General features: G+C 40.1%; 1 protein-coding gene across 5 annotated transcripts; it reads left to right on the top strand.

The window, feature by feature from the left end:
* The first annotated feature begins 1488 nt into the window (after positions 1-1488).
* NAXD (NAD(P)HX dehydratase) lies at positions 1489-26501 on the top strand. 5 transcript variants are annotated; one of them, XM_070751187.1, is made up of 11 exons: positions 4578-5393; positions 8331-8705; positions 11383-11533; positions 12715-12760; positions 15478-15566; positions 17914-18022; positions 20974-21024; positions 21106-21210; positions 23173-23293; positions 23803-23923; positions 26104-26501. In XM_070751187.1, exons 1-11 carry the CDS (start codon positions 4739-4741, stop codon positions 26252-26254), a joined length of 1974 nt encoding a protein of 657 aa, XP_070607288.1. In that variant the 5' UTR covers positions 4578-4738; the 3' UTR covers positions 26255-26501. The 5 variants fall into 5 exon arrangements, 4 of the variants coding, with proteins under 4 accessions (XP_070607290.1, XP_070607289.1, XP_070607288.1 ...); XR_011559054.1 differs by having other exon boundaries at positions 4649-5393; positions 23765-23923; XM_070751189.1 differs by lacking the exons at positions 4578-5393; positions 8331-8705 and adding an exon at positions 1489-1635.

Below are 26501 nucleotides of genomic sequence, written 5' to 3'. Positions count from 1 at the left end.
CCTTCTTAAGGTATTCATAAATTTTCACATCGGACTATTTATCATGCATAATGAACTTCTAAAAAACAAAACTTTGTGGTGCAAATTCATACAATGATGGAAAAGGTACTGTGAATTAATATTAGAATGAAACCAGAATTATTTCTATTAAATTATGTGGATTCTGAACTAGAAAAGAAATATGGAAAACTGATACTAACATTGTATATGGTAACTGCAGCAAGATTATTGTAGGTATACAGATAGAAAAATAATAAAATATTCAAAAAAGATGATTGGATTATAAAATCAACAGAGCACACGGAAACTACAAAGGGCAATATTTTTTTTTAAAGACTATAAACCTTATATGGACTTTTTGCTAAAAGAAGAAAAGATAGAATTGATGATTTATAGATTTGGGGATTACCGGTATAAAGGGCGAATGGAAGAGGCAAAAGAGTTAAGAAGGCAATTATGCAATTTAAAAAGGGCATCACTTTGTTTCTTTTAATTTCTATTTTTATTGTGGTATGTACATGTGTGTGAATATGTGTGTATGTATAGTATGTATCTATGTAAACATGCATGTGCGTCAGGAGCGGGCTACCGTAATGGGCTGGGAGTGCGCCCCCGCTTCCCCCCCTTTTGTGTGCCCGGTGAAAATATTTACTGACCCCTCACATCCTGGACACAAACTGTTTCAACTCCTGCCTTCAAAATGTTGCTACAGAGCACTGCACACCAAGACAACTCTTCGGAGAGGGGCAGCATACAAGTCTAAATAATAATAATAATAATAATAATAATAATAATAATAATAATAATAATAATAATAATAACAACAACAACAACAACAACAACAACAACTAGACACAAGAACAGTTTTTTCCTGAACGCCATCACTGCTAAACAAATAATTCCCTCAACACTGTCAAACTTTTTACTAAGTCTGCACTTCTATTTCTACTAGTTTTTTCCCTCATCATTCCTATCATCCTTTTCCTCCCACTTAGGACTGTATGACTGTAACCTGTTGCTTGTATCCTAAGATTTTTATTAATATTTGTTTCTTCATTGCTTATTTGACCCCTATGACAATCACTAAGTGTTGTACCACATGATTCTTGACAAATCTATATTTTCTTTTATGTACACTGAGAGCCTATGCACCAAGACAAATTCCTTGTGTGTCCAGTCAGACTTAGTCAATAAAGAATTCTATTCTATTCTATTTTTTTTAATCATACAAATATAGTATTGTATTGTAGTATGTTTAACATAATATAAGTATAAAGTAGAGATAGAAAAGATAAAAAAGACATTAGGACCGGAACGGTAGGCACAAAGGTGCACTTATGCACGCCCCTTTTCCTATTCTATTCTATTCTATTAATAAATCCTGCACTTATAGTCGCGCGGCCTTCCCCCTCAACTTTCTGTGGATGTCAATCAAATGAAAGAGAGGACCTACGATTGGCTTTTACGATCGCAGTGGGCGGCGCTCTTGAGGGAAGGCGAGGGCGGGAAGAGGGCGGCCTGCGCGTTCCCATTCCCGCAGCTGGGCCGTCCACCCGGAAGGAGCGCCGATGGGTTGTGTCAGTCGCTCGCTTGTGTGGCTGGCAGGAGGTAGCGCGAGCCCCGCTTGGTGGCGAGGTAAGAGGAGGAGCGCAGAGCGGAGCGCGCAAACTGGCGGGGGACGCGGGATAGCCAAAGCAGGACCCGGTTGGCGCTTTTCTCCCGCGGGAATGATTTGGGGAAGGGGCGCTTACGTAAGCATAGCATTGGCCTCGGCGCTGATTCTATTGTGGCTGCAATATGGAAAAGGTACGGAGCGGTCTTTGGAGTGTTTATCTCCCGTGCGTAACGCGTAACTTTTACGCGTCGGCAATGAATGCACTTGTTTTCAATTAGTCACCTGGAGTCATGTTGTTTGAGGTGGTCTTGACAGCTCGCATTCTCGTACTGTCTGCATCTCACCCCTCTTGCTTTATGGAACACCCATAAAAGAATACGTGTGTGTATGTGTGTCGGAAAGAAATTTGCTTGGATACCTGGCGTTTTACTCCGAAGCAAGCGCCATGGAGTTCAATGATTGATTACTCAGCAGTATTTAGAGTTTTATACAGCGTGGAGTTTTATACAGCGTGGAGTATTATACAGCGGAGTTGCACCGATTCGGTGAGAAGTGGATTCAGTTGGGCACGTTCATAAAGGCAGAGTAACAAAGTTACTCTGGTAGGTATTTAAAACAAAACTAGCAGGTATTTAAACGGCCTGTGTTTTCTTTTGGAGCAGATCGACTTCGTTTGGGGCAGGTTAGTTTTGTGTGTGTGTGTGTGTGTGTGTGTCCATATATATCTCTGTATCTCTGTCTGTCTGTCTGTCTATCTACCCACCCAACCTACCTATCTACAAACCTATGTACCTACCTATCTATCTACCTATCTATCCCTATCTATCCATCCATCCTGTAGCCGAACATGCACAATCTTTTCCAACAAAAAAAAAGTTCTTGGCCTTAGTCACAACTCAAAATGCAAACTTGAAGCTACAAAGTTAAACCTTCTCGATTTTGTTTGGAGATCACAAAAGGGCCACTAAATACCTGTGGGATTATTTTTTTTCTTGGTCTTTACGCTAGGCATAGTTTGTTTTGGGGGATTTTTTGGTACCTGTGCCTGGATTTGCTCTATTGAACATCATTCCATATGCCGTTTCGTAGATAGGGAATTGGCTTTCCAAGGGGCAGATCCCCAATTTAGATGTTTCCAGGTGTTTTCTATCGCAGCGTACCCCTAATAATAATTTATGCGCAAGTAGAATGGTTGGAGAAGCCAGATACACCATCTCTCGAAGTGCTTTTGGCGGAGGCGGGGCAAATTTGCCTGAGAATCGTTCGGGTTGCATAAGTACTTGGAACCCAAAATATGTCTTGTTTTCATTTGGTTGTAATATCTTCTGCGGTCTCAGCCAACGCGTTTATTTAGGGTTTGGCAGGTAATGCAAGACTTCAGTGGCCATTTGTTCACCAAACTGCGGTTCAAGCGCATCGATCCAGTATTTTTCAAGGAAATAGTATATTACAGTACTATGATGTGTTCTCCTTTATAAGAGATCCTGATGGAAAAAAAGGCTGCAAAAATAAACATAATTGGGGCTTTGGTTAAAAATCAACTTTTATTCGGGTATTTAAACGGCATATTTTCTTTTGGAGCCGAAAAGACTTTGTTTGGGGCACATTAGTGGTGTGTGTGTGGTGTCCATATATCTTTCTGTATCTCTGTCTGTCTGTCTATCTACCCACCCAACCTACCAATATACCAGCCTATCTACCTACCTACACATCTATCTATCTCTCTTCATATCTATCTCTCTTCTATCTTCCTATCTACTTACCTACCTACACTATCTATCTTCCTATCTATCTACAGTATCTGCCTGCCTGCCTGCCTGCCTGCCTGCCTGCCTGCCTATCTATCTATCTATCTATCTATCTATCTATCTATCTATCTATCTATCTATCTATCTATCTATCTATCTATCTACCCATCTACCCATCTACCTACCTACACATCTATGTCTCTTCATATGTATCTCTCTTCATATCTATCCTCCTACCTACCTACCTACCTACACATCTATCTATCTCTTTTCATATCTATCTGTCTTCTATCTTCCTATCTACCTACCTACCTACACTATCCTCCTTTCTATCTACAGTATCTGTCTGTCTGTCTGCCTGCCTGTCTATCTATCTTCATATCTTCCTATCTACACATCTATCTATCTTCCCATCTATCTTCAGTATCTGTCTGTCTGTCTGTCCATCTATCCATCCTGTAGCCACACATGCACGTCTCCTTTATTTGCAGAAAGGAAGTCTGGCCGAGGGAGGCCGGGTTTAAAGGAGCGCTGCGTGCTTCTTTTGTGGATCTGGGTCCGAAATTCCATCTCTTTCCCTACCCGCCGTAAGACTTAGACCCGTCGGTTGGAACCGGATCCCGAAGGGAGCCACCCCATTTTGGGGGGAAGGAGGAGCGGAGGTGGTGGGGGGAGCGAGTCGCATTGTCTTCGCCCCCCTCCCTTCTCCGCGGTTGAAGTTGCGACCCCCGAGCCTCCGCCGCTTTGTGCGCGAACTTGGTGACTGACTGGTGTGTGTGCGCGCACGGAGGGGAGGGGGACCGAGTGCAACGCGCGCTGGTGACGCCGGGCTGGCTTGGGCCCTCCGGAGCGGGGAAGGAGAAAGAAGAGACCCGCTCAAAGCTTCTCCTCGGCGCTGAGCTCCCACCGTCACCGGGGCGAGTGAGGCGATGAACCGGCAATCGGCCCTCCAAGCGCCGTCACCGTCGCTGTTCCTGAGCTCCCGCAGCCTGAGGCGAGGGAGCGGCCGCCGCATCGGCGGCTAAAAAGCCCAGGCCTGCGCCAGCCGCCTCCAACCGAAGCCGCCACGGCGGGGTCCGGCTGCAGCCCCGCGGCGTGGGGAAAGTTTTGCGGGCGGGGCCGAGGCCGGGGGCGGCCGCGAAGGGATGAGGAGGGGGCCCGGCGCAACGCCGGGGTCTCGGCCGCCGCCGGCAAGCCGCGCAGAGGGTGGAGTGGCCGGGCGGCGCGGTGGGCGTTGATCCCCCCGTCTCGCTCGCGGTCCCCGCCGCCCCCTCCCACTCCCCCGCCCGTTTCTCTGCCGGCCGGCCGCCCTCCTCCTCGCCTCCCCGCCCGGGCGGGCGCGGCCATTGCGGCCCCCGGCTGGCCAGGCAGGAGGATGATCACCAACACGCGGGGCTTCCTCTGGTCGGACCTGGAGACGCGGGCGCTGCTGGAGATTTGGGGGGAGGCGGACGTGCAGAGCGCGCTGGACGGCAACTTTCGCAACAGCCATGTGTACCGGGACGTGGCCTGCCGCCTGGCCGAGCTGGGCTTCGAGCGCACCCCGGAGCAGTGCCGCATCCGCATCAAGGGCCTCAAGCGCCAGTACTACCAGGCCCGCGAAGGGCTTAAGAAGAACGGGCACGCCCGCAAGATCTGCAAGTACTACGAGGAGATGGACCGCATCCTCAGCTGCAGGCAAGCCGGCCACGGCCTCGAGGGGCTCGGAGGGGCCGAGCGGCCTCTGACCCCCGCGGGGGTGATGGTGGTGGCGGCGGCCGGAGACGAAAGCCACTGCCAGCCCGCCATGGTGCTCGCCGCGCCCCCTTCCGCCAGACACAGCGGACTCCGCAACACCCGCCAGGCGGACATCGAGGAGCAGGAGGACGACGACGACGACGAGGACAAGGAGGAAGATGAGGATGGGGGCGAGCTGGAGTCTCCCCCGCCGGACAACTTCCAGGACGACTCGGGCGAGTGCTCGTCTTACGCCGACCACGCCATCAAAGTGGAATGCCCCCCCTTCGCCATCCCGCTACCACCTGCTGAAAGTGAGTTGCTATGCTTAAAATATATTTCCAACCATACTTTGTTGTGGGTGAGTTGCTTCCCCTACCTTAGCTAAGTTCTTGCAACCTGACTCTTGTGTTTGCTACATGGAGGCTGAAGCTGAAGCTGCGATCTTTTTGCTGGTTGCCCAGAAACAGTGGCATTGAGCATGGGGATGGATGGATGGATGGTGTGTGTGTGTGTGTGTGTTTTCAAACTTCCAAAGAACTGATAAAGAAATAGAGAGAGACTAGTATAGATGTATTTCAAGCTACAGTATTTAGCTCTCATCAGCCAGGATTCAAACTGGCTGCTTTTACCCTCTAAGCCACAAATTTTCCCTTATCAGCTGATCCAGGGGAAAGATTTTCACGGGTATATGTATGTAGATTGTTCTGAGTTCGGGTTTTGCCCTGTGTAATAGACATGCAAAATATTACACAGGGCAAAATCCGAACTCAGAACAATCTACATATGTATGTATATATGTATGTATGTATGTATGTATGTATGTATGTATGTATGTATGTGAAGGTCTTGGCATATTCGGCTTTCTTTCAGTGTGTGTGCGTGTGTGTAATGAAAAGGAAGGGAGACTACTATAGCTCTATTTCGGGCTTATTTGCCTTCATCAGGTAGCCACACCTTACGGGATTTGAATCTGGGGCTCTGCCTTATAAGGCAGTGGCCTTAGCCTCTAGGCTACAGGCTCATCTCATGTATCAGCTTGTACCAGGGCTTATGGATATACATATATATACACACACAAATATGGGAAGAAGCATACTATCAAATTACCTGGGTATACCAGCTGACTTGATAGAAAAGCATTTACACACACACAATTATGGAGTTCCCTTTAAAGCATTATTTCTAAAACTCTGAAACTTTTAAGAGGGTTGGAGTTAGTGCTGGCTGGGAATTCTGAGAGTTAAAATCCACAAATCTTAAAAGTTGCCACTGATTACCGAAAGCATTGTTGTGCTCTGTGAGGTTGGCGTAAAAAATGAACATGCCAAAGATTGCAAGCCATAAACATATTTTGTTATATTCTCAATCCCACCTTTGTCTATCAAATATCTTAAGAAAAAGGACCAGCACAGCTGTCACCTTTCACGTTCTTGATAAAATTAGCATCTCCAAGCTGTCATTCCCAAATGAGCTGGTTTTCTATCTCCCCCATCACATTGAGAGAGATAGTAGATATGGTGCAATATGTTGAAGAAATCTGATTTGAAGAAGATAAGGTGCCTTACCTAATCACACAACTTAGAGCATGAATCATTCAGATATCATTCACTGAAAAGGTTTTAATTACCTCCTAGATAGAGGCTGGTTAATATTAGTAAGTGTTAGTAAATTTCATTTGTTATAATATCTGCACTTTGTTTAAAATGAATCCCTATTAATCATATTATAAGTGTTTCATTTAACTTAACCAGAAATAATCCTGTATATGCCAACATGTTAAAAAGTTACCCAGCAACAGCAAGGAGTCAAAAAATGATGTAACACCTTGGAAATATCTGTCTTGAATTTTCTAAATAAGACGCTTCATATTCCTGAAGTCACTATCACATTCATTTACCTGTAAAGAAGTCTGACATGTCTTGAGATCTCAGTGAATTTTTGATTCAATGAAGGATGGGAAATTCACAATATAAAAGCATCCTCTTTATCCTCAGTTTTAATACCCATTTACTTCTCAAGCTAATTTTTGATAGGCCTTTTATACAAATTCTGTGTAAAAGAAACAGTACAGTATTGTATTTTTATTAATGCTATTTTCTGCAAACATTTTTAGAAAATTATTCATATAAAATAACAGTGGTGTTCTACTCTGTTTTTTATTTTACCTAATTCTGGCTTCATAAATTGACATGCTTAGATCTGATAGTTAGCACATTTTTTAAAGACAAAGGTTATATCAAAGACAAAATTTATAGTTACATTCCTTGTAATATATTGTAAAAGCAGGAAATAAGCTGATGATAATTATCTGCAGTGGAAGTGCTATTAGAGTTTTCTTGTAAACCACCTAAATACTGGCATCGTGATTAAAACAAGCAGAATTTTTTAGAGATTTTACCTCAAAAATCACAACACCCTTACAAAGACTGATTGATTATGGGCTAATATTTTATGAACTGCGTTCAGTTAATTTCTATGAAGAATACATTGGAGTAGACTATATTCCACCAGGCATTATCCTATTTTTTGGAGTATAAGACACACCTTTTCCCCCCCCTAACAGAGGGGGTAAATGTCAGTGCGTCTTATACACCGAATACAGCCATTTTTTACCTCCTGAAGTCCCGTCCCAAAGTCCCATTTTTTTCAGAAAATGGGCCTGTTTTTTTGCAAAAATGGGATGTGCAGAGGGTTTGAGAGCCTTGCAGAATGCTCCTGGGAGCTGGGGAAAAGGCAAAAACACCCCTCCCTTTTTTTTGCAAAAAAAGGTGAAAAATGGGCCCTTTTTTGCCAAAATGGAGGTGTTTTTGCCTTCCCTCAGCTCCCAAGGAGCACTCTGCAGGCTTCCTAAGCCCTCTTTGTGCCCCATTTTTCACAAAAATGGGTAAAAAATGGGTCTTTTTTTGCAAAAAAACAGGCCCAGTTTTGCAATAAACAAGGCACACAATATATAATGCAATATATTATAAGGAATGTAACTATAAATTTTATCTTTGATATAACTTCTGTTTTTTTAAAAAATATGTCAACTATCAGATCTAAGCATGTGAATTTATGAAGTTGGAGAGGACAATTTTTCCCCCTTACTTTCCTCATTGAAATCTTGGAGCATCTTATACACCGATGCATCTTATAGTCTAAGTTCTACGCTATACTGTAATGAATATTTACTAGAATGTTACGTAGATAAATATGAAATTCTAGGGACACTTTTTATTACTTCTATTATTTATTGCTTTTGTTTTTAGGTTTTAAAGAAATTAATGCTCACACCAATGCACCACCGTTATTATCTCAGGCTAAAAGATCAAAAAAGCGACATGCAAATTTAACACTGGACAAAATGATGGAAAGGTTTTTGCAACAAAGTATGGATACCGAAGATAAGTTTTATAAACATGAAGAACAACGGCTTAAAGTTGAAGACAAACGACGTGAAGCAGAGCATGCCAGGGAGCTCCAGATGTTGCAGATGCTGGGACAGATGTTGGCAGGAATTTCTTCCACGGTATCACAAAGGTCCCAGTTTGTATCAAGTAATCCTTCGCAAAGATCAAATCACCGATCGTATGGAGAAAATTTTAACTATAATTCTATGACAGCAACATTATCTCCTCCCATAGGTACTTCATCCTCTTGTATTCATGATACATGGATCTACAGTACCAATTAGGTTTTGTGTACATCGTTGTGTATATTTCTAATAATCAGTGAAATTATACTTGGTATTCTGAGGTTTGTTTAAAAAAGGAATCGTGCTCAGAGAATAAAAATGTTTCTGTAGACATGGAGTTTATTTAAAGTTATGCTTTTCTTGAGCATTGCTTTGGAATGCATCATTGTAATGTGTAGCACACATAGTTCAGTGTTTTTAAAGATGTAGAACAGTAAGTTACCATTTTAGATGTATAAAATGACATTCTATATATTGACAGTAAAATCCATGTAGGTAGATATTCAGTGCTCGTAAACTTCTAGAATTAAATATTTAAAATAATTTAACATATCTTCATTAGAATCAAAATTAACCATTTAAAAACTACAAGCATACTGTATAAGTAATTGCAGTACTGTATATAATGACCAATTAAAAAGTGACTTGTTTAAAACTTTTTTAAAATCATGGCTTATAGTGGATAGAAGGGTTTCATCAACCCTTCCTACTAGATGGGAGAGGAATGTTTCTTTTGTTAAACAGCAAAGCTGTCAATAGCAACCAATAGCACTACTTTCCTTTACTACATTTCCTTCACTATTCTTCCCCAGTTCTGCCTCTCCCAAGTACCCATATTCTTCTTCATTTGAGGGCTTTGCGACTTCATTAAGCATTAAAATCTTTCAAATTAATTGTTTCTGATAAATTATTAGCACTGATTCTCAGAATTTGCCTTGGCAAATTTGATGATCTTCCAGCCATACATGATTATTAGAGCTGGAAGAATTGCAGAGTTACGTTAAGTAACTCTGAAAGCACTTCCTGGTTACTAAATTTACATTATAAAGCAGCTGTTATGATGCTCTTAAAGCTTTTTTCATGCACAATAGGTTTTGCATAGTTGCATGGTAATACAGTGGACAAAGTTTTAAGTAGGGGAATATGGAACTCATATAGCTTGCAGTGCCAGGGAATTCTTCCCCCCTGTCCCCCAGCACATTCGCTGTGGCACCCTGCATATCACAGGATTTGCTGGAGATTGAATTGAGGAAACATGTAAAGGATGCTTGAAAATCCTATTGTATTCAGTTGTTACCCTTGGAAATTGTGCATGTTAGGATATGCTTAATATTTCCACTCATAGAGGTCTAGAAGATTTTTGGCAGTGCACAAGTTTCTTATCATCTTATTCCAACCTGCCATGGAACAGAATTTGAAAACTGGTTTTAGAACAACTCTCATAGCTCACTGTGCCGATGTTCTTCAGGACCAGAGGTAACTGCAACTGAATCCAGCTCTGTGTATTTGATATAAATCCATTTTGAGCTTCCATTAATTGTGGAGTTGTTTTTGTTCACTGATTTTGGTTGTTTGCTTGCAGATGTTACAGTGCTTTAATACTAGGTAACATCAGTGTGCGCTAATGTGGGCTTTAACTAGCTATTTATGCAGTCACTGGCCCTGCCAGTTTCGGTGGGGTGAACAGAGAGCAAACCCCACACTTATTTGCACTGATTATGTTACCTAGTTGGGTACTGAATGTCTGCATAGAAACAACCAAACTTAGAGGACTGCACAATTCAGCCCTATATATTCTCTTTTAGTGAAGCTTCCATTAAGATTCAGTTTCATTCTGAACATTTGGAATGCTTTATGATTGGTTAGTAAGCTTTGTTGCACAAACGCAACATAAAAATAATACTAGTTTAATGTGGTGATTAAACTAGTAGTGATTAAACTAGAGTCACTAATTCAGATGTGAACCACACCATCATTATTTAATCAATACAAGAAAAGTTAACATAATTTGCCTAACTGTTGAATTAGCATCTACCTCTTGAAATTTTTTCATTCTTAAGCAATATGTTCTTAATCAGCTGTAGTGTTTTCTTTCTTTGGAGTTTCTTGCATAAGATAAGTCAATATATACTTTACATCCTGTTAGTCTGGGCTCCCTGGAGTGACAGTGTTATTTCAGGTAGTTGGCATGCAACAAGTAAAACTTGGCTTGGAAAAATTGATTTATGGAAAACCAGTTGCCTAGAGCTAATTATAAGAGAATGTTTAGGTTATAGTTGAGACATCTCCATTTTTTTCCTCATTTCCTCCCAATAAACTGCATATTACATTTTGGAAATCATTAATAGAAAAGTTGAAAACAAACAAATAAACAGGAACTTGATTGCTCAACGTGAAATATTTACTTAGATCAATATGTTTAGTACATTTTGTACACCTTTGTTTCATAGTGAACGAGATATCTCAGAATGAAACATATGTCCTTTCTGAAGAGATTTGTTGTGCTTCTAAGTAACTGTGACCATACCTAGATGTGGAAGACTAAAACAATTGATTTCCCCAAACTAGAAATGTTTTTATATCTGTTATAAAGTTGGTGATTTTTCAGGGGGGGGGGGGGAATAAGTGTGATTTATTCAGGCTGATAAACAAAACCACACATTTTACGCTTATTTGTTAATAAGATTATGTGGAACTTGGGTTGTTAAAATATATTTACAATACAAATATGTTTTACGTATCTTCAGACACAAATTCTGATCTGTGAATACATAATTTTAATGTACAGTACTAATCTTAAAAGTTTATATTTGTAATATTTATTTAAATGTCCTTATTTTTTCTAGTTATAGAGAGATCTTTCTCAGTTCACAAAACACATTCCATAAAGGAAATGGAAAATATATTTCAATTGGTACGAAATGTTATTCCACCTTTAACTGCCAAAAAACATAAAGGCCAAGATGGACGAATAGGAATTGTTGGAGGATGCCAAGAGTAAGTTAAATAAAAACGTACACATGTATGTATTGGTACTATTCTATCTCAGATGTTACTGTTTATCTTTGTTTTTTACTTGTATGACTTTTATACTAGTTATTTTAATATTTTTAGTTATTTGTGCAGGAATTAATTATTTTTAAATTTTACAAGGTTTTCTTTCTTAAATGGAGGTAGTTGTCTTCAAATAAAACTACACATATTGCTGTTACATACTTGGGGAGCAAAGGCATGATTTTAATCTTCAATTGAAGGTGTCATAGCAAATTCATGCTTTAGCCTTTAGAGGTTTATCAAGGGCACCTTTCTTCTGTATGTTCCAAATATTGCAAATTTAGCTTGATTCTAATTAGAAAGGTTACTGCTTTAATTGAATGTTACATTTTAGTCTGGAGAAAATGATAGAAAGGAAAAAATACATTGGCCTGATTGCAGTCATATTTCTTCACTGTTAGAATATAACTATTTTTATTATTTATCAGATTAGAGTGATAATTTTGATAATGGCCATTTTTAGTTTGGGTAAGTGATGATTCATTAAAAGAAATATTGAAATACACAAAATAGAGTGATAAATGTGTATCCTATTTATAATTAATAGAATGTTAGCCCACTAAATCAGTGAAACCTTCATAAGAGTTCTGTTTGTATCTTTTAAGAGTCGTCATCTAATTGCAATTTTACAATTTATTATTTAAATTATTATCTCATAAAAAGAATACTGTTAAGGAAGAGAATGCAGAAATGTTTTTGGGATATGATGATAGGAGAAATAAGTGGAAAATATTATGAAATATTAAAATTTACTAAAATTTTAGTTTAAAATTATATGGCACATAAACTTTCAGTTTCTATTTTGTGAGTATATTCACTAAAGATATATGATAATCAGTAATTTAGGATGTTCTTGTCACATTTTACAGTTTAAAAGTGAATATAAATCATGATAGAATAACTGCATATCATACAATGTTAATACTTGTGTGAAAAGACAAGGCAATGTTAGATTTACTATATTTAACAGAAGTGTTATGCCAAGAAAATATCAGTAGAACTGTATTGATAAAGTAATGTAATGTTTCTACTTAATATATCACATAAACACATTATGGTACAAGTTCTTCAGTCACTTTTTAAGCAAAGTATATATTTTCTGTTTTTTTCCCTTTCATATGCAGGTATACAGGGGCACCATATTTTGCTGCAATTTCTGCTCTCAAAGTGGTATGTTTCTTCTTAACATTTGTGTGGAGTACAATTAAAGATAATATTCTTTATTCCACAGAGTTGAACACATAGTTGAACTATTTAAAAAGTGTGTTGAACGCTGTTCCCCAAAATGGACAAAAATTATAGTTTTGTATTGGTTAAATGTCTTAATTTATTCAGTAAAATGAGATTTTAATGTGTTGATAGTAACTATGTACGTCATTGCATCTATAAATTTGAATATCAGTGTGGGTAGATGTTAGCTATATAGTGTGTACAATGGTATTGGAAATTTTGAAAATAGTAATTACTAAAGCTGCTAATTAATCATGAATGAAGTTTGAATTACACGATGAATTGGATAATTTGATTTATTCAGGATGGGCTGGATATTTTAACCTATTGTGTTTCAAATTTGATTCCTTTGTGAAGTTCTGGCCCTGACTTGTTACTTCATAAATTTGGCAAGTGGTCCAGAGGCACTATGCCAAGAAGAAGAAGAAGAAAGCTTCTGACATTTATATAAAACACCCTGCACAGGAGAGGGATAAGTATTGGATTTAGTTATCAATTAAATCGGAACAGTCATATAATTGGACCATCCAGTTGGACCGTAATTGGATGCTTGACTTACAATAGTCCATTTAGTGACCATTCAAAAGTTACAATGGCATTGAAAAGAGTGACTTATGACTCTTTTTTTCACAGTTACAGTATTCCCTTGACTTTCGCGGGGGATGCATTCCAAGACCGCCCGCGAAAGTCAAATTTCCACGAAGTAGAGATGCGGAAGTAAATACAGTACACTATTTTTGGCTATGAACAGTATCACAAGCCTTCCCTTAACACTTAAAACCCCTAAATTACAATTTCCCACTCCCCTAGCACCGTTTAGATTATTACTCACTATATTTATTTATTAAAGTTTATTAAAAAAAATATTTATTAAAGGCGGATGAAAGTTTGGCGATGACTTATGACGTCATTGGATGGGAAAAGTGGAAGCAGTGGAAGTGATGTGCCGGTGTCTGGAGGCTGTTGGGGCCTGGATGGGTGTCAACAGACTCAAACTCAACCCTGATAAGACAGAGTGGCTGTGGGTTTTGCCTCCCAAGGACAATTCCATCTGTCCGTCCATCACCCTGGGTGGGGGAATTATTGACCCCCCTCGGAGAGGGTCCGCAACTTGGGCGTCCTCCTCGATCCACAGCTCACATTAGAGAAACATCTTTAAGCTGTGGAGAGGGGGGCGTTTGCCCAGGTTCGCCTGGTGCACCAGTTGTGGCCCTATTTGGACCGGGAGTCACTGCTCACAGTCACTCATGCCCTCATCACCTCGAGGCTCGACTACTGTAATGCTCTCTACATGGGGCTACCTTTGAAAAGTGTTCGGAAACTTCAGATCGTGTAGAATGCAGCTGCGAGGGCTATCATGGGCTTTCCCAAAAATGCCCATGTAACACCAACACTCCGCAGTCTGCACTGGTTGCCGATCAGTTTCCGGTCACAATTCAAAGTGTTGGTCATCACCTATAAAGCCCTTCATGGCACCGGACCAGGGTATCTACGAGACCGCCTTCTGCCGCATGAATCCCAGCGACTGGTTAGGTCCCACAGAGTGGGCCTTCTCCAGGTCCCATCAACAAAACAATGTCGTTTGGCGGGGCCCAGGGGAAAAGCCTTCTCTGTGGCGGCCCCAGCCCTCTGGAACCAACTCCCCCCGGAGATTAGAATTGCCCCCACCCTCCTTGCCTTTCGTATGCTCCTTAAAACCCACCTCTGCCATCAGGCATGGGGGAACTGAGATATTCTTTCCCCCTAGGCCTTTACAATTCATGTATGGTATGTTTGTTTGTATGGATGTTTGGTTTTTTAGTTGTTTTAGTATTGGATTTATATGATGGTTTTTTATTACTGTTGTTAGCCGCCCTGAGTCTACGGAGAGGGGCGGCATACAAATCCAATAAATAAATAAATAAATAAATAAATAAATAAAAACCATGGTATAGAAAAAAAAAACCGCGAAGTATTTTTTTAATTAATATTTTTGAAAAACCATGGTAGACTTCATGAATGTCGGATCCGCAAAGGTCAAGGGAACACTGTATAACCATTGCAGCATCCATTGTCACATGATAAAAATTCAGCGGCTTAGCAACTGACTCATATTTATGACATTTGTAGTGTTCTAGGGTCACGTGATGAACTTTTCCGATCCTCTGACAAGCAAAGTCAGTGGGGAATTCAGATTTATTTAACAACCGTGTTACTAATTTAACAACTGAAGTAATTCACAACAATTATAGCAAGGATGGTTATAAAATGGTGCAAAATCTATTTAACGACAAAAATGGGGGCTCAATTGCCATAAGTCGAGGACCACCTGTATTTATAACAAGTTAGTTCAAAAGTGGATTTCATTTTTTTATTGACTGCACAGCAAATTTCATAGGGACAAACTGCCCTTGTATGTTCATACCTAACTTGAATGTATTATTTTATTATTAATAAAGTAAGGGAGATTTAGATATTGGCTTTTAAATATAAAAAGGATGTTTATTTCTAATCCTGAACAGGGTTTTAGTGAGACTTACTTTTTTATTTAAGATAGAAAGAAAAGAGAAACCTGAGAATGTTGAATTTCAGCATGAAATCAAGAGGGAAAAAAATTAATTTTGAGAACTTTTAAATAAATGTTATCAATGATTGAAAATGTGACCATTTTTTTTTAGGGGGCAGATCTATCTCATGTATTTTGTACCAAAGATGCAGCAACTGTAATAAAATCTTACAGTCCAGAGCTTATAGTTCATCCAGTTCTGTAAGTATTCTGTCTTCCTTTGGATATGAAAAAAGTACATACTTAGCCAACTGGTATATAACTCAGACTCTTAACTCAAAATGTTACCAAAATTCCAATTCATAATGTTTTAGTGACATGTTTGTCTCATCCAGAGGTGGGTTGCTCCCGGTTCACACCGATTCTATACAACCGGTAGCGGGAATTTCCCCCCACTTGCTGAACTGGGAGCGATCACCGGTTGGTCATGCTCCCAAATTGGCTCTAGGCGACACCATTTTGTTTTTGGCTTTGTGCATGCACAGAAGCTATTGTTTGCTTCTGCGCATGCGCAGAAGCTTGGTTTTCAGCAATGTATTTATTTATTTTATTTTATTTATTTATTACTTAGATTTGTATGCCGCCCCTCTCCGAAGACTCGGGGCGGCTCACAACATGTAGAAACAAATCATAAGCAATCAGACAAATTTAAAATATTTAAATATTTAAAAAACCCATATGCTAACAGACACACACACAGACATACCATGCATAAATTAAACGTGCCCAGGGGGAGATGTTTCAGTTCCCCCATGCCTGACGGCAAAGGTGGGTTTTAAGGAGTTTACGGAAGGCAGGAAGAGTAGGGGCAGTTCTAATCTCCGGGGGGAGTTGGTTCCAGAGGGCCGGTGGCGCCACAGAGAAGGCTCTTCCCCTGGGGCCCGCCAACCGACATTGTTTAGTTGACGGGACCCGGAGAAGGCAATGCGCGTCTGTGCAGCACACAATGCATGTGCACCCATGTGGTGCAGGAGGAAGTGATCCGGCAGTGAGGTAAGTTAGAACCCATCCCTGGTATCATCATACCCGCCACTGCCTTTCGCATCTGTCTAAAGACTAGAGTATCTTAAGGTTGGTAAGGTGAAATTAGTGTGCCTAGAATTAACAGAGTAATATTCAAAATTATCTATACAAGGGTTCCTTATGTGTCACGTGCATTCCTTCATTTTCAACAACAGTTTAAGTTTATCTTGCTGAAACTGGGATCATTTCAGAAAATTATATTGAGATATCTTTTTCTCCTTTCACACAGTTTCTTAAAGGCATGTAATAATAATTTAATAATAATAATAATTTATTAGATTTGTATGCCGCTTCTCTCTGAAGACTTGGGGCGCTTTGGATTGCTTCAGAAACTGGAAGTCGCTCTCTGAAGTCACTTAAAACAATGTTATCAAACCTGGCAATTTTAAAATGTATAAACCAACTCCCAGAATTGCCCAGTTAGCACTGGTTGGTTGGGGAATTATAGGAGTTGATCAACACATTGCCAAGTTTGAGAAACTCTGTGTTAAACCCCGTAAAAGGGTACCCAAACCAAGGTATCTCTTTTCTCCCATAAGCAGTGATACCTTAAGTATAAAAGCTCACGCTTCTTGGATTTTTGTTCAGGCTGAGTCGAAACTGTAAGTCTGTATGGAGCCGGGGTGGCGCAGCAGGTAGAGTACTGTACTGCAGGCCACTGAAGCTGACTGTAGATCTGAAGGTCAGCGGTTCAAATCTCATCACCGGCTCAAGATTGACTCAGCCTTCCATCCTTCTGAGTTGGGTAAAATGAGGACCCGGATTGTGGTGGCAATAGGCTGGCTCTGTTAAAAAGTGCTATTGCTAACATGTTGTAAGCCGTCCTGAGTCTAAGGAGAAGGGTGGCATAAAAATTGAATAAATAAATAAATAATAAATAAGTCAAGACACACACACACTGCACCACCGCTATTTATTAAAGCAAAATGTAATGCTTTAACAAATAGTTAAATGTAGAGCTTTAACAAATTTTCAGCAATGCCTCAAAATTTGTATACGTACAAGATATGTATAAGTAAATGCATGTGACTTACATTGTAAATATTATATGAGGTTGGAGGTTAATTGTATGGGGTGGGTAGAAATTAAGAAAGACAGATTGTCACTCAGATAATTAAATCCTTTGTTGTGAAGGACTTCATAGGCCATAACCAGCACTTTCAATTGTGAAACATACTGTGAAGGGTTCGGTTTTCATGCGAAAACCAATACTGCTAACCAGAATACAGTTCTTTACAAGTGTAATATTGGGAGCGGCTCTTATGAGAGGCAGAATGTATTCCCTGCCCCTACCGCTCTTGTTCTGTTGTAGTATATCATGCTTCTGTAGGAATAAATTAATATCCCAATTGTTTTTCAAAAGTACTGGATATTAATACTTTTAATCATACGATATGTGATGAATTATGTTTTCAGGAAAATTTCTATATATGCTACTAGTAGATGCACAGAAAGAAAAATGGGATAGTGGTAAACTGGAAGACTCTTTTTTAAAAAATTTGCATCGTTTGATGTTTCTTTTTAGTGACAGTCCTGATGCTGTGCGTGAAGTAGAAAGCTGGTTACCACGACTTCACTCAGTTGTCATTGGACCAGGTTTGGGAAGAGATGATTTATTACTTGAACATGCCAAGGTAATTTGGATTTCTTAAGATATTACTAGTACATTGCCTGGATGTTATTGGTTTTTTTTAAAAAAGAGAGTGTCAGCTTTATTATTATTTATTTCTAATGTTTTATGCTATTTCAGAAATTTAACCAATGTTGCATGGCTTGCAAGTTGTAAAGGCAGAATAATTGAAATAGAAATGGTTAAAACATCCTGTGTTTATTTGTGGCTTCTGCAAGCAAGCTGTTTCAGATGGTTGAAACTCAGGCAATGGTTAGTTTCTGAGGGCCAATTCATAGTTAATAGTTTCTATAAAATATACACGGTATTTATAACCCCCGCCAGTATACCCCTGTGCAAGATATGGTGTTAAGTATTTGTTTTGAATGTATTTTTCTTGTTCCACTGACTTTTCTTAGGAAAGAATGAATGCCAAAATAAAGGTGGCCTGCCTATCGGGCTCCATTTAATAAACTTCTAGTAACACCTGTTACTTAAGATTGTGAATGCCTCTCTATCATGGCACTACAGGGTATTGTTGAAAAGAACACAAAGGTTCTTTTTTGTTCAAAAGGTAACGACTGTTTTTTCTTTGAGAAAGAAGAAAAAACTTTTTACTTCTCATCCAAGAAGCTTCATCAGTTCTGATGATGGGTGTGTATGTGTGTGTGTGTGAGTGAGAGAGAGATGCCTAAGAATAGGCATTGACAATTGAAACTGGATGGTGTGGGGTGGAAGGATAGGTTCTGATAGAGGAGGTGGGCAGATAGAAGAATTGTATTTCTTTGCAGTCATCCAATCCTTAGCACTCTCCAACAGCTACTTGGGGATTTATCTATGCTCTCAGGGTTACGTGAATCAGGGTACAATAGGTTGTAGAGTCTTGGAACTAGTGCAAGGGCTGTGTCATATACTGGAGATATACTCCTCCTCTGTTGAAGGAGGGGTGTTCAATTCTAACGGTTGAGGTGTTCAATTCTTCTACCCCTCTTTCAAACAAAACTCTTCTCTATCCAAAACGTGGACTTTGCTGTCTTCAAACAAATGACCTTTGTCTTTCAAATGGAGATGGACGGCTGAATCTTGTCGTAATGGATTTAATTTCCTCTGTTGTGTCATACGCTTGTGAAATGGCTGTTTTGTTTCACCAATGTACAGGTCTGGATGTGTCTTACTGCATTGTATTGCTTATATCACATTGCTCAATTTGTCTCGGGATGTTTTATCCTTGGGGTGGACAAGCTTATGCCTGTATTCTTGGGTTGAAAGTGCACAAGTGTTTTGTTGGTTGAGAGTCCTCTTGAGTTTTTCTTGAAAGGAGAAAAAATTCCCATGTGGTATGTTTTAAAACGGCATAAGCCTTAGGTCACTCTTATGAAGACAGCAAAGTCCACATAAATCCCCAAGTGGACTCAACAGTTCTCAGAGAGTGTTAGATGACTGCATGGAAATACTACTATCCTTCCATTGCGCCCTCCCCCACCGTCAGAACTGATGAACTTCTTGGATGAGAAGCTTTTTCCCCAAACAAAAAACAGTCCAGCTGCCTTTTGAAAAAAAAAAAAGCTCATTTGAGTTCTTCAACAATTCCCACTAAAGCCACTTTCTTCAGTGTAAGAACTGTAATAGTCACTATGTAAGACAAACAGGCTGAAGAGTAGCAGAGCGTGAACACCAGTAAGCAACATTTTTACATACAGTCAAGAGATAATAAAGCTAAGAAGGAAACAAGAAGACCCGAACACATCCCTTTCAGCAGCCAACACCTAGATAAGCATGGCTTAACACCAGGCAAATGATCAAGCAGCAAACAATACAGTGTTCCCTCGATTTTCACGGGTTCAAACTTCGCAAAAAGTCTATACCACGGTTTTTCAAAAAAATATTTATTAAAAAATACTTTGCGGGTTTTTCCCCTATACCACTGTTTTTCATGCCCGATGATGTCATATGTCATCGCCAAACTTTCATCCGCCTTTAATAAATATTTTTTTAATAAACTTTAATAAATAAACCTGGTGAGTAATAATCTAAATGGTTGCTAAGGGAATGGGAAATGGTAATTTAGGGGTTTAATGTGTTAAGGGAAGGCTTGTGATCCTGTTCATAGCCAAAAATAGTGTATTTACTTTCGCATCTCTACTTCGCGGAAATTCGACTTTCGCGGGTGGTCTCGGAACGCATCCCCCGCGAAAGTCGAGGGAACACTGTACTCCAATCAAGGAAACGAGGAGCCGGATTGTGGGGGCAATATGCTGTCTCTGTTAAAAAAAGTGGTATTGCTAACATGTTGTAAGCCACCCTGAGTCTAAGGAGAAGGGTGGCATTAAAAAAATTGCATAAATACATACATACATACATACATACATACATACATACATACATAAATACATACACACACACACACACACACATACATACATATATACATATATGCATAAACTACGAAGAAGAAAATAACACCCCCACCAAAATTGGTAGGGAAGCTTACTGAATATAAACAGGTAGCAAGTCTCATACTTACAAGTTACCAACTTGGGTGATAAGCTACATATATATTGTCTTCTAATGAATGGGATTATTACAGTTAAATGTTTTACAGTTTACTTTCATCTTAAAAAGCTATTTGTATTTGCTTTGCATGCATTTTTAATATGTGCTTTTAAATGCGTGGTAAGTCTTCAGTAGATTCACGACACCTAAGCGTGAAGCTATATGTGAACATATTTTTGGTGAAAATATTATGGAAGAGAAAGGAAAATGGCAAGAGTAATTAACGTGATACAAAGCATACAATGCGCTTTTTAGAAGAGGTGCTTTATTGTTTGGAATGGGTTAAGTTTTACTCTGTTTTATTTAAAATATTTAAGTTGCCTTTTATTTAAAATGTATTGCTTTTTACAAAAGGAGAAAAAATAATTGCATTTTCCCTTTCAGTGTTATGTTTAATTTAAAAGTATTTTTTCCAATAAACAGGGCATTATAGAAAAATCCAAGGTCAAAGGAATTCCTATTGTAATTGATGCTGTAAGTATGATAATTTTATTAATTTTTTTAAAAAAGATTTTGAGCCAGTCATTAAATGTTTCCTCTTATTGTCCCATGCAGGATGGTTTATGGCTCATTGCCCAACAGCCTTCTCTTATTCAGGGTTATCCTCGAGCTATTCTTACTCCAAATGCTATGGAATTTAGCAGACTCTATGAAGCAATGGTGAGTCCATACAGTTCTTAATTTTATTTCCATGAGGGAAGGTACCCCAAATCCAAATTACATTCAATATTGCTAATGTAGAACTTCAATAATTAATTAAATGGGCTTTGTGATTTTAGCCCAGTTTAGGCTTTTTAAAGTATAAATTTCTAGGTTGTCAACCAGCTGAGAGGACAAGAGTTTACCACACTGTAATGACACCCAGAGAATAATGCAGTTATCAGTACATTAAGTCTCAAAATTACTTCTTTATATACTGCTAAAAAAAAATAAAGGGAACACTCAAATAACACATCCCAGATGTGAATGAAATATTCTCATTGAGTACTTTGTTCTGTACAAAGTTGAATGTGCACAGTTATATTGTGTTGTTTAAGTGTTCCCTTCATTTTTTTGAGCAGTGTATAATAAACACATGGCTGCCCACGTTAATGTATATAATCTATGTATGGTTTCTACATTGTTTCCTGTAAATACGACAGGTCTTATTTTCTTTCCACCCCTGAAATATGGCCCTGGCCTTATTATTAGGGGAAGGATTTATTATTTTGGTGCAGTAGGCAGCGAGTGTGGGACTGGATGGTCCCGTCACCACTGCCTCCCCTCCCTGTCCTTCACGCCGGCCAAGTGGCTGCCCGCCACCATCTTATGGAGCAGGACTTTGCAAGGCTTGTTGTGCCGTTGCATGCAGAAACTGCAGGACTGCCACAAGCTTTTTCATACCATCACAGCTGGGATGCTGCCACTCACAGCTGTGCTGGTATGTCGAACCTTGCAGTAGTGCTGCAGTTCATGCGTGCATGCAATGGCACAATATGCCTTGCAGAGTCATGCTCGAGGCAGCAGTGGTAGCGTGACAAATCTCACAAAGGCTCATTTCTGCCAGGTGAGACATGTTGGGCCGCAAGAGGCATGTCCTACATGACACTTGTAGCTCCATCACGTTCCTCACCATCGTGTCCAGGGAAGCACAAGTTCTCGCAAGTTGTGAGCTTTCTTTTACAATGTGTTTTCCTGGACACAACTGCAAGGAATGCGACAGAGCTACAAGTGTCAGGTAGGAAGTTCGTCTCACAGTGAGGCGCAATTTGGGGGTGGCAGGTGGGGGTGGGGCAGGGTTGGCCGCGAGACGCACGTCCTATCTGAGACTTGTAGCTCCATCGTGTTCCTCACTGTTGTGTCCAGGGAAGCTCTTTGTAAAAGAAAACTTCTCCCGAGTTCAATCAAATTCATAAGAAGTTTTCTTTTATAACAACAGGCTTCCTTGGACACAATGGCAAAGGACGCGATGGAGCTGGAAAGGGAGGCCGTGCATTTTGCGGCCCACCCGGCCCCAATTACCACCCCTAAATAGCTTCCTTAAAGATGGCGGATGGCTAAGCAAGGGTCAGGAGTCCTGCCAAGCCTGGCAGTGGGGGAGAAGAGACAGCAAGGGGAGCCATGTCTCACTCCATGCATCTTTCCCTGCCCCAACTATCACCCCTCTCAATAAAGAGATGGTGATGAAGGGAAGCAGCCAGGCTGCTGTTGCCATTGGGTCGGGGTGGTACATGTTGGGCTGTAAGACACACATCTTAACTTTCCAGCTCTGTTGCATTCCTCGCCATTGTGTCCAGGGAAGCACATTGTAATTTTAAAAACCCTGCAAGTTCGAGAAGTTTGATTGAATCCTTCTAAGTCTGAGACTTGCTTTGAGTGTATTTTTCTACCTGTTCTTTTATATTTCCATTTACTTTTATACAAATAAGTGCAGATTGCTTGTGAACAAATTAAGTGAGGCATAGTAAGATTTATAAATATGGCAACATTTATTGTATGGCTGGTAGAGACTATAGTTGAGCAGGTAGCTATAACCATTCATAACGTAAAAGCTTAACATAAAAGTACAAATGAAAGTTAGCCCTTTTCCTCTTTACTTGCTGCAATTAATTCTATATCATTTCACCCTTTGTTCTTTTCTAGCTTAGAGATCCTGTAGATAACAATGATTATCATGGCTGTCTGTTAAGGCTCAGCCAAGCCTTGGGGAATTTGACAATTGTTCAGAAAGGCGAACGAGACCTCATTTCAGATGGAGAAAAAGGTATATGGAAGAAACATAGAGCAAATATTTTTATAAATGTAAACATTTTTTCCCTAGCTGGGTAGATGCAATCAGAAAATAAAACCAAATGCTGATACATACATTTAATATATCAAAAATAAAGGAAGTACAGCAGGTTTTTTTGCTAGCCATTGGTCAAAAGTTGATTATTTTATCACGGTCACTATTCCAACATTAGCATCATATTTTATTATTTTAAAATATACATAGATTAACCATCCGAGCTGTTTGAAAATTTATAGTGATTATAGTATAGTATAGATTATAGTATTAAATAAAAATTGTTGTTGCTAAAGAAGTTCTTTTCTTAAACCTTTGAAGTTAGTGCAATAATGCAAAAGTAAAAATATAACAGTGTTTAAATATTAATCTTATAAAATATGAACTTTGCAAGTGAAGATATAATGCCTGCTGCATTTCATATCTACATTTTTTTCAATTCTCCCACAGCTCTGTTCAATAAGGATTGAGTATTTTTTATGTTACAGTGCTTGTATGTAGCCATGAAGGAAGCAGCAGGAGGTGTGGGGGACAAGGAGACATCCTTTCTGGGTCCCTAGGAGTCCTAGCACACTGGGCCTTTCTTGCAGGACCAGAAAAAACAAATGGGTAAGGCATGTCATACATTCTGATCAGCTTCCCTTGAAGATACTTTTATAGAACAATTCAGCATATGCCCAGTTTACACAATCCAGAGCCGCCCTGTGAAGAAAATGGGTGGTTTCTAAATTTGATATACAGTGGTACCTCTACTTTGTTTGTTTGTTTGTTTGTTTATTGATTGATTGATTGATTGGATTTGTATGCCGCCCCTCTCCGTAGACTCGGGGTGGCTAACAACAGTGACAAAAAACAGAATGTAAAAATCCAATATTACAACAGTTAAAAACCCTTGTTATAAAACCAATCATACATACAAACATACCATGCATAAATTGTAGAAGCCTAGGGGGAAAGATTATCTTAATTCCCCCATGCCTGACAGCAGAGGTGGGTTTTGAGGAGCTTACGAAAGGCAAGGAGGGTGGGGGCTATTCTAATATCTGGGGGGAGTTGGTTCCAGAGGGTTGGGGCCGCCACAGAGAAGGCTCTTCCCCTGGGCCCCGCCAACCGACATTGTTTAGTTGACGGGACCCGGAGAAGGCCCACTCTGTGAAACCTAACTGGTCACTGGGATTCGTGCGGTAGAAGGCGGTCCCTGAGATAAACTGGCCCGGTGCCATGAAGGGCTTTATAGGTCATAACCAACACTTTACATTGTGACCGGAAACTGATCGGCAACCAATGCAGACTGCGGAGTGTTGTTGTGACATGGGCATATTTAGGGAAGCCCATGATTGCTCTCGCAGCTGCATTCTGCACGATCTGAAGTTTCCGAACACTTTTCAGAGGTAGCCCCATGTAGAGAGAATTACAGTAGTCGAGCCTCGAGGTGATGAGGGCATGAATGACTGAGCAGTGACTCCCGGTCCAAATAGGGCCGCAACTGGTGCACTTAAGAACTTAATTCCTACTGTGACCAGGTTATTAAGTAGAAATGTTTTCAAGTAAAAGCATTTTTCCCATAGGAATCAATATAAAAGCAAATAATGTGTGAAAACCCATTAGGAAAGAAATAAAAGCTTGGAATTTGGTGGGAGGAGGCGAGGAAGAAGAGGAGGACAGTTGCTGCCGAAGGAAGAAGATGAGGTGAGAGGAATCAAAACAATCCAAAACTTTAAAGCTTAAAAAAAAAAGAGGGACTCTGAGGCAGCGAGGAGGAGCATGTACACCCCGCGCGAGGCTGCCTCCCATACACTGCGCCAGAGAGAAACCCAGAGGGAATGTCAGGAAATTGGCCGGGCCTTCATGCCACTCTCAAATTTCCTCGGAAATTTTTCTGGGCTCAGGTTCTTAAGTAGAAAATGGTTCTTAAGTAGAGGCAAAAAAATCTTGAACACCCAGTTATCTAGAAAAGTTCTTAAGTAGAGGAGTTCTTAATTAGAGGTACCACTGTATAAACAAATGAATAAATTTCTGTCAGTAGCTGATAAGACCCAGCATCATGGCTAATATTGTAATGGTTGGTGTAACCAGGGGCGGATTGCTCCTACCACTGCTACTGGTGCGCTGCGCACGCAGCTTCAGGCATGTTGCGTGTGCGTGCGTCCCAGCTTGGTTTTGTTTCTGTGCATGAGCAGGAAGCAAAATCTGGCGAGGGGGTGCGTGTGAGATTTTTGCAAAATTTTTTTTGCTTCCATACATGTGCAGAAGCAAAAAACCACTGAAATCTCATGTGTGCTTCCCCTCATAAGATTTCCTGCGCATGTGCAGAACCCAAAACACGCTGGGACGCACATGCGCGCAAGTCACCCGAAGTTGCATGCGCAGCTCAACTTTTGCTACTTTGCGGCGTCCTTATCTGTTCTGGTAGGAACCCACCACTGGGTGTAACTGTTCGCAAAGTTCATCAGGCAGGAACTGGTAAATACATTAATTTTATGCTTGCTTTTTTCTTACGTTACTGAATCGATTCGGGTCCTTTTCCCTTTGAGAAATCCTTACCTGGTTCTGGATGTTTTTCTTGTTACTTGCATTTTAGCCCACAGTTGGACATAACAGGTCTGGGACGTATAGCATATTTTAACTCTGATCTGGTAGGCCAATGAGCTCGTATCATTCTTATTCTTTTCAGTGTTCTCACTATCCTATTTGCACTGGCCTGAGAACTAGTGTGTTAGTTGGTTTGTGCTCCGGGGGAATAGTCATGCTCATTTCACATTTAATTGGGATTCTTGTTTCTATTTTAGTCAAAATCCCTTTCTAGTGGCTGCATTTGGAGCATGCTCACTTACAAGGCAGTGCAACAACCAAGCCTTTCAGAAATTTGGACGGTCTATGACAGCCTCTGACATGGTTTTAGAAATTGGAACAGCCTTTAATAAACTCTTTGAAACCTAAGACCAAAGCAGCAGAAGAGGAAGAAGAACAATTCTCGCAGCCACGAACGTTACAGTAGGATATCCTTGTACAATGCATCCCTTTTCAAATGCTGTTAGCAGTAATGGTATACTAGGTAGTTTTTATTTTTTAAAATAAAAAGTGTAGGTATTTTTAAAGGGTTTGGAATATTATTATTTTTTCTTTTGCTTTTTTGAGATGAATAAGCTGTAGTTACAGACGTTACAATAAAACAAAACTGAAAGTA

The sequence above is a fragment of the Erythrolamprus reginae genome, chromosome 4, assembly GCF_031021105.1.
Source record: "Erythrolamprus reginae isolate rEryReg1 chromosome 4, rEryReg1.hap1, whole genome shotgun sequence".
NCBI classification, from domain to species: domain Eukaryota; kingdom Metazoa; phylum Chordata; class Lepidosauria; order Squamata; family Dipsadidae; genus Erythrolamprus; species Erythrolamprus reginae.
Note: the sequence above shows the minus strand (reverse complement) of the source record. Positions and strands in the feature narration are given on the sequence as shown.